The sequence below is a fragment of the Cynoglossus semilaevis genome, chromosome 10 (assembly GCF_000523025.1).
Source record: "Cynoglossus semilaevis isolate Cse_v1.0 chromosome 10, Cse_v1.0, whole genome shotgun sequence".
Lineage (NCBI taxonomy): Eukaryota > Metazoa > Chordata > Actinopteri > Pleuronectiformes > Cynoglossidae > Cynoglossus > Cynoglossus semilaevis.
In genome coordinates, this window is record NC_024316.1 from 11142202 (window position 1) to 11150491 (window position 8290).

Here is an 8290-nt window from a genome sequence, read left to right on the forward strand (position 1 = left end):
TGACCAACAGTGATGTCAGCACTGGCCTCTCAAAGGCACACCGTGTGTGTACGTGTGTGTGAGCGTACTTGTGTTGGCAGTACTGTCCGTAGTGGTTGTCGCCGCAGTCACAGATGTATCCGTGGGACGAGCTGGGTTTCCTGTGGCACTGGGCCTCGTTTTCACAGGGGTTCAGGTGACAGGCGTCAGTGCAGCCTCTCCCATAGTAACCTGGAGGAGAAAATCAGACAGCAAAAAATGTAGATTTCAATAAATGGAGAAAAGAAAAAATCCCAGTTAACATTCAGCCCACGATTCGACCTCTGTTACAGAGGGATCTGAGTTTTTTAGTACACACACGTTTTTGTACAAGTAAAAATCATCAGGTTTCTTTTTAAGTTTTAATAAACATGTTACATTTTTATATGATACAGACGATACAAATATAGTAATAGGAAATGAAAAGTCAAAGAACATCCTGTCCACATAAAGTCATCATTGAAAATAAACAACAGAGCTGAGTCATAATGACGTCGGCACAAAACCAGCCACAAATGTGCATTAAAGAACTATTATCTACTGGACCACAAAACACTTCAGTGAAATGGAATTACATGGAAAACAAGCAGAGTCTGAACCACAAAACTCAAGCCGAGCATTAAGAGAATCTTCAAAGAGAAAGTGGAGTTTTCGTAAACTGTAGCATTCGAAACGAGGTGGGACCAGGACAAGAAACATCAGGACAGACGTTCACTTTCCCAAAAAAAAAAACATCACGTTCCACTACTGTTAATGGAAGCACTTCAACACAGCACTGTTCACTTCAGTCAGCTCTCCATGCCACACTGTGAACAAATCCATCATACACTTCACTGCAATCCCCAGACACTCTATATAAAAACAGCAGCCTCTTATATGCTAATACAGGCCTCTCTCAGGACTCTCTCTCTCTCTCTCTCTCTCTCTCTCTCTCACACACACACACATACACACCCCTTTCTAATGACCCCTAATCTAATGACTAAAGCAAAGTGCTTCACTCACACGTTTAAGGTACTAAGTACAAACCTGCACAGTTCTTGTCTTTGGAGTCTTTGAAATAACAGTAGGATTAAAATATAATTGGACTAAGACGACACTCCAGCTCCACGACCAGAGGAATATACTGCAAAAGAAAATATCACCAACCGAGGGCTCTATGGATGGAATAATCTTTATTAATGCAGCAACACAGGAGCCTAATAACACAGTCCATCTTCATATACAGTGAATGGATGAATACAGATGGACCAACCAATGCAGTAAACAGTGGACAAAAGAGGTGGAGACAATGGAAGAGGCTGGCACAGTTGTCTGGGTCCAGTGGACCAGATGGATGAAGCCAGAGTTGATGAAAAGGAAGGTCTGTAAGAAAGAAGCTTTGAGAAATCTGCTACGATGCACGGCTCAGAGACAGTGGCATCGTGGGACGGACAGGAAGTCGACCTGAGGCTGATACTCTTCATGGGGGGGTGACCAAGATTGAAAGGATTAGAAATGATAAGGTCAGAGGGAACGTTACACATGAGCAGCTTGGAGATAAGAAGTTGGTCAGATACTTGAAGCCGTCGACAGGGTTTGGTGAGAAAGTTGACAACAACTAATTTTAGGAAACAGAGAGAGTGAGACGGAAGGACAAGATCTACCGTGGTGACCCAAGAAAGGTGTGGCCAACATAAAAGAACCCAAAGGAAAGAAAAAACCACGGAACAAAACCATCACTCTGCAGACAGACATTCATTTGTTCACCTCCTCTTCCTCAGTCAAGGACGAGTGCTTTCAGCAGCAACCGTTTTAATTTACAGCAATGAATGGAGGAATGTCTCTAGACAGTACAGTAGAACGGAGTCCGCCTTCAGTGAGTGTGTGTGTGTGTGTGTGCTTTGACAAACACAAAGACTGCAGTTTTTGTGATCGTTTATAGAACATTTACATAGAAACCAGTTTCAATGGCGTGGCCTTGGCTGCCAGTCTGTTCATCACGCCATCAGTTCTTCACAACTTATTACATTTTTGTGAGGCCGTATCTTCTAATTGAATTTAACAAAAAGAATGTGGCCTCACTATTTTGACTTGACACGTTGGAATTATACAGTAAAAGGAGGAGGAGGTGCAGCTGCTGTCTGTGTGAGCTGCACGATAAATCGATAAACAACCACATTCACGATTATTATTTAGTCAATGGTAAACATTTAATTCTTCCATTCCATTAAGGAAACTGTTGGGTCCTACAGTAGATGTGACAACAACGATAACCCTGATGTTGGACAGGAGTCCCTGTGAAGCCAGAAGGATTTTTACTCCAGTCTGCCATCGGTTCAAACTTCTGTCCTAATGTTCTGTCTGTCACCAAGGAACCCAAAAATGACTCTCAAATATTCAACAATCACGGATCACTTTTAAAAAGCTGACAAACCTTGACTCAAAAAGACCTGACAGGCAGACTCTCTGTGGGATGGTGTTTTAGTTTTTGTTTCCCTCAGGTGTAAATGCAGCAAACGCTGGGTTTTAGGTTGTTTGTTTTTTTCATTATTATTACAATAAAAGAGGTTTTTGTTATTTGCAACATTTTTATCTCTGATTAAAAATAGATACAATTGTGTTTTGCTCTGTTGTCCAAGAAATATTCTTTGTCTCTTTGTTCTCTTATGATTATCTTCAACCTCTTTGTTGTTTCAGACTTTCAACGCTTTCCTGCACAAACACACAGATATATATGAGAGTGAGAGAGAGAGAGAGAGAGAGAGAGAGAGAGAGTAATTCCTTTTCTATCAGCACTACACATCCTTACACTTTCTCCATGGCAACTGACAGACGACAAAGGGAACGGCCTTGGCTGTTTTGATTCAGCCACTTATAATGACACTGGCCTTGTCAAAGCAATGTGTGTGTCTGTGTGTGTGAGAGAGAGAGAGAGACAGAGGAGAGAGGAGAAAGGGAGGGACGGACGGACAGACAGACAGACAGACAGACAGACAGACAGAGAGACAGACAGACAGACAGACAGACAGAGAGAAGCAGAGACTCAGTGAGCACAGGTATTAGAGGTATCACTCTGCCTGTGTGTGTGTGTGTGTGTTTGGTCTTTCAAAGTCAGGATGCGGAGAAGGTTATGTCTCCAGAGCAGCACACACACCAGGGTGACCCACAATTATTGCACTTCTCTGTCTTTTCCTGTGACACGACAAACTGACGTCGTTATAAGACAAAAAAGGTCAGGGCTTCACTGAACGAAACATTCATCTGAGGACAGTTATTTTCTTTCTGACAATGTGAGATCAGGACGAAAACAATATTTATTAAAAACCTGTTAGTGTCAGAAAGAAGAATGAGACTGCACACTAGGACTGCTGCGTTAAACCTGAACGACCTATCAAACGTGTCCATGCCACAGAACCACAGCGTGGACCCACAGATGACGGCTGTGACCTCATCACGTACACACACTCCTCAATTAGAACACAAACTGCTGAACTTTGTGCTGAGACGAGTCATCCGCCACACCACCGTGTTGTCAGCTCTGACAGGTGTTACTGCCACATTTTCAGTTGACTCAGGGACTTTGCTTCAGAGACCAAAGTCCACAGGGACGTCCTCAACATTTACACTAATGATGTAGAAAGTTGCCTGTAGAAGGTCAGTCCTGTTCAAACACTTCACTCTTTTTAAAAAACTTCCACAGATTTTTCTTATAGTTCACGCTTCAGTTTCGCTCTTTGTCCAACTGTGTCCAATAATACAGTCTAGCTGTCTAGCTCTAGTCCAGGTGGGGCGCCGTTGGTTATTGTGACCTTTGCGAGTTTTACACTGAAACACTGCAGATGCACAATGCAAAACAAAAACATCTTACAGAACCCCTCACTTGATGTATAGTCAGACCTTTTAAAATCAACATAAAAACTAAAATCTTTGGCCTGTGGGAACTGACACTCACATTACATCACACATGGTCACACTGGATCATGGGCTCGTATTCAGACAAACACACACACAGTGAGGTGTGTGTGTGAGTGTGTGTTTGTATGGCAGTGGGATAAAAGGGAATTATTCAGACATCACCTCTGTGGCTGCTGTTGTCTCTGTGCTCTTATTAAAGTTTGATTTGTCTCCAAGCAGCCTTTACTGTGGAACTGTTATCAAGGCTCATTGTACCGATGAGATACAATGATGATGATGATGGTGGTGATGATGATGATGATGATGATGATGATGGTGGTGGTGAAGTGAGAGAGTTCACTCTGTGTGATTACAGCTAATAATTACACAAGTGTTTTTGTGTGTTGCCTCGTGTGTGTGTGTGGGTTTGTGTTTATTCTGACTGTGTGCTCCCTGTTAATTAGCACAGCCGTTAGCATTAGCTGCTGGGCTAACACAGGATGAGACGACAGCTCCTTTCCGCTTCCTCTCCCAGTGAGCCCCTGAAGCTCTTCCCCGTTAACAAACTATACTGTACATCCACTTTCACTTTCACTTTCATCTCACGCTTCCAGTTGCAACTTTTCTTTCCCGGCGTTTCCTGTTAGCAACTGCTGAAAAGCTGCATGGTTTACCTGCACTTTTTTATATAATAAAATGTCCGTATCCTGCCCATTATGAGGAGGAAATGTGGAGAATAAAATAATAACGCTCCTGAACATCAAATTGTATTGCTTAAAAGTCTTAAAGTGAGACTTTCCTCTGTGGGATCTCTGTTTTATCCTTTACGTGTCTTTTCTCTGCTCATTTGTTGTTCTATCTCTGCTCTTCCTCCTCAGCTTCTCTCCTACACCAATAAACTTTGCACTGTGTACCTGCAGACAATATAAATTACACCTTATCTCTACCTGTCCAGACACTGCCAGCCTCATGGCATCACGACGCCAATTTACAGCTACAAACAAACACATTTTTACTCCTTCCTCAGCAACAGCAATGTCAAAAAAGCGTTCTGCTAACTTACCTGGTTCACAGATACAAGTGTGCCTCTCCCATTGGTCATAGCAGCGGCTGCGGGCGGGACATGGAGAAGAGACACAGGGGTTCCCAACATTGCAGCCCGTCTCCACTTTGATCGTTTTTGATGGGCGTGGCAGGGGAGGGGCGTCAGGGCGGACACCCAGCCGTACGCCCTGTGACAGAACAGAGAGAGGGTTTTACATCAGACCAGTCATGTGGACCAGTCTCCACCCAGACAGGAACACAGAACACTCCGTCGGCCATCTTCACCTGTATACAGCCTTTAATCCCGTTCTGCACCTCTCCAGAGCCCAGCACTCCTCCGACATGCAGGTGTTTCACCTTCAAACCATGAATCTCATTTCCCACTATCACTGTTCCCTGTGGAGGGGGAAGTGGGTTGAGGGTGTGTGTGTGTGTGGGGGGGGGGGGGGGGGAGATGCAGGACAAAGATTAATATTATTAATAGCGGCATGAAAAGAGGGAAACATGGAAAACACACATGGAGCTCAAGCTTTGTTTGAGCCTGAAGAGAACCTTCATTTGGTTTGAAACATTAGCTTAGTTAGCAGTTAGCAGTTAGCAACATCAGCGGGGAAGACCATTATTCCATGGTGAACATCAGCGGGGAAGACCATTATTCCACAGCTTTACTCTACAGTTAATGGTTGACTTTAGTGAATGCAGCAGGTGGTTGGAGGATCAATGCTCCACTGATTAAAACAGACAGTGGTTTGAAGCCACATCGACAGGAAATGCATTTGACAACACGAAACATTGAAACACAACCAATCAGGACAATTTCTCAGCATTAAAGCAACTTCTGAACAGGTGATGGTCAACGCAGCTACACAGGTAATGACTGTGTAATTAACAATAATGACGTCTAAATACTGTCGTAAACACATGTTTCGACAGCACTCAGTCAGTACCTTACACTGTACGATACAGTCAAACAACAACAGTAACAGAACAGCTTTCTCCTGGACAAATAAATATAATTAAGAATATTAATCATTGATTGGCTTGAACAAACAAACGTAAAATTTAAAGATTTAAGAAATTTAAGACATTGATATATGCATTTAATTACAATAATACTACGGTAATCATACAAAATAAATAAATATAGTTATAAATATAGTTATGTCATTTCACTTTCATATAAATTTGATATATTTATATACAGTATATTTTCACAGAAAATTCTTAACGACACTAGGGAGGGGGTTCTGCAAAAGATGAATATTATTTCCAGGTTTTAATATGAATGACTAATGTAATATTAGAGAAAACCTTCTGTTCAACCTTCAGGTCATTTTGGTTTTTGTCTTTACCTGATAGAGTCCAAAGTCCAGTCGGAGAGTGGCCACGTAACGTGTCTCGCGGCCGCTGCGGACGTCTCTCAGCTCCAGCTGGAGATCGTGCCACTGTCCATCTGCCACTTGAACCCGATCCAACCGCAAACGTACCGGTATGGTGGAACCACGGGTCACGGAGAACACCAGCTGACCGTTTATCACCTGAGAGTGATAAGAACAGACACACAATCACATTACTGTACTCAGTAATGTGTGTGTGTGTGTGTGTGTGTGTTGGCTGCCATCACTCTTCTGGCAGCATACATGCAGATGTAAATAGAGAGAAGATAATTCCAGCAGGTTTTTGTCTTTTTCAGAATGTGATGGTGATAATTGGTAAAGAACAGTTCCAGTGACACATTAAAAGCGTCCCACACAGCGTTGGACTCTCACCAGGAGACAACTACAGTAATCTGACAGAGACATTTCAGCACTAAAATAAAGCTTCCTAGTCAGTAGGAATACAAACTTTTGGAGATGACAAAAGGAAGTAAAAGCTAAACCCAGTCTTTTCTATTATCTGGTTTTCCCAGCTGAAAACAACACACACACACACACACACGCACACACGCCGTGTGGATGTGTGGACACACTAGTACCTGGAACAACAGGCTGGTGTACTGTCCAGCCTGAGCCTGCAGCAGCGTTCCTTCTCGAGCTCTGGTTCGGAACACCAGGCCCAGGTACCACGGCGTGGAAATGGTCACGTCATTCTTAAGGTCCCACCAGAGGGCACTGTTTCCCAGGAAGCGGTGGGAGTTCGGCATGACTAGGATGGACAGAGAAGGGTTAATAAGGGTTAAACATTTAGTTGATGAACCGAGATCAGAGACACGGTTAGGAAATCTTTTTACACGATTGTTTATTACTATTTCCTGTACTAAGTACAATAAATGCTAAGTCTGCCAGCAGGTGAGAAATGAACCCTAATTATGACTGGGAAAAAAAAGGCTCTTACCATGGCTGCAGTCCTTCCCTCCGTAGCCCAGAGGACAGTCACAGTAGAACGTCTCCCAGCTCACCCTGCAGGTTCCTCCATTTTGACAGGGGTTGGACTTACAGAAGGCCAGTTTAGCACTGCAGCCTGTTGAACAGAGAAGAAGAAAAAAACAACGACAACCAGAGGTTTTTAGACAAAGGAAGCCAATATTTAATGTTTGTTTTAAAAATCTATCCCCAAAGACCCATCTTTAAAATACAATACAGTTCCCCTGGAAAGGCCCGGTGTAACTGTAGACTGCACCAATGCAACTACTCCATAACCTATTGATAAATGTTTCTGTAATTGATTATTAATTCAAATTATTGTACATTACTCTGTGTAATAAAAACATACTCATCAAGTTAAGAAACTCAGCAGCATGGACTTTATTATAAGGCTTTTTATTATTTATAAATAAATCAAAGATCTAAAGAGCTCAAGTTTCTCTGTTGGTTTATTAACCAGGTTGTAGTGCTGACCTGGAACAGTTCCATTGTTGGCGATAAACCCAGCCAGGTCCAGAGGCTTACTGTCGATGTGTAATTCCTTCATACAGCCAATAAACTCCCTGGCACCAAATGGGAAATTATCTGGAACGTTTGGAACTCCACCCAGAAACAATGGACCAGTCAGGTCCAGAGACCTGAAGGTAAGAAGGTGAAGAGGTGGAAATGAAATGGAAATTAGTTGAGATCAAACTGGAAATGGAGGATTATCCTCCAGTGACAAAGAGCAGAATGGTGGAGACGGCTGCAGGAGAGAGGGAAAGAAAATCCTGAATACAGTCTCGGAAAACATCGATTAACTATGGCAACGATGGCATTTTTGAAAAGATCAGAAATCAATGGATATTATTGTGGTGAGGTAACGACGACGTTGTCATGGATACAGTTACAATTGATTTAAAAGGGGAAAAAACTACAAAAATAAAGTATCACAGATCAATAATCACAGGATTAAATGTGCATTTAAGCATTAGGGCAAGAAGACAAGA

The 8290-nt window shown here is 42.7% G+C and overlaps 1 protein-coding gene across 1 annotated transcript in view; it reads right to left on the reverse strand.

Annotated features, from left to right (window-relative positions):
• celsr3 (cadherin, EGF LAG seven-pass G-type receptor 3) overlaps positions 1-8290 on the reverse strand; it is a 72165-nt gene that overhangs the window by 28019 nt on the left and 35856 nt on the right. The window contains exons 8-14 of the mRNA XM_017036037.2: positions 7776-7939; positions 7273-7398; positions 6914-7083; positions 6291-6476; positions 5224-5334; positions 4958-5126; positions 69-210 (exon numbers count right to left, since the gene is read on the reverse strand). Of these exons, the coding sequence (XP_016891526.1) occupies positions 69-210; positions 4958-5126; positions 5224-5334; positions 6291-6476; positions 6914-7083; positions 7273-7398; positions 7776-7939 (1068 nt within the window). The remainder of the gene's footprint in view (positions 1-68; positions 211-4957; positions 5127-5223; positions 5335-6290; positions 6477-6913; positions 7084-7272; positions 7399-7775; positions 7940-8290) is intronic.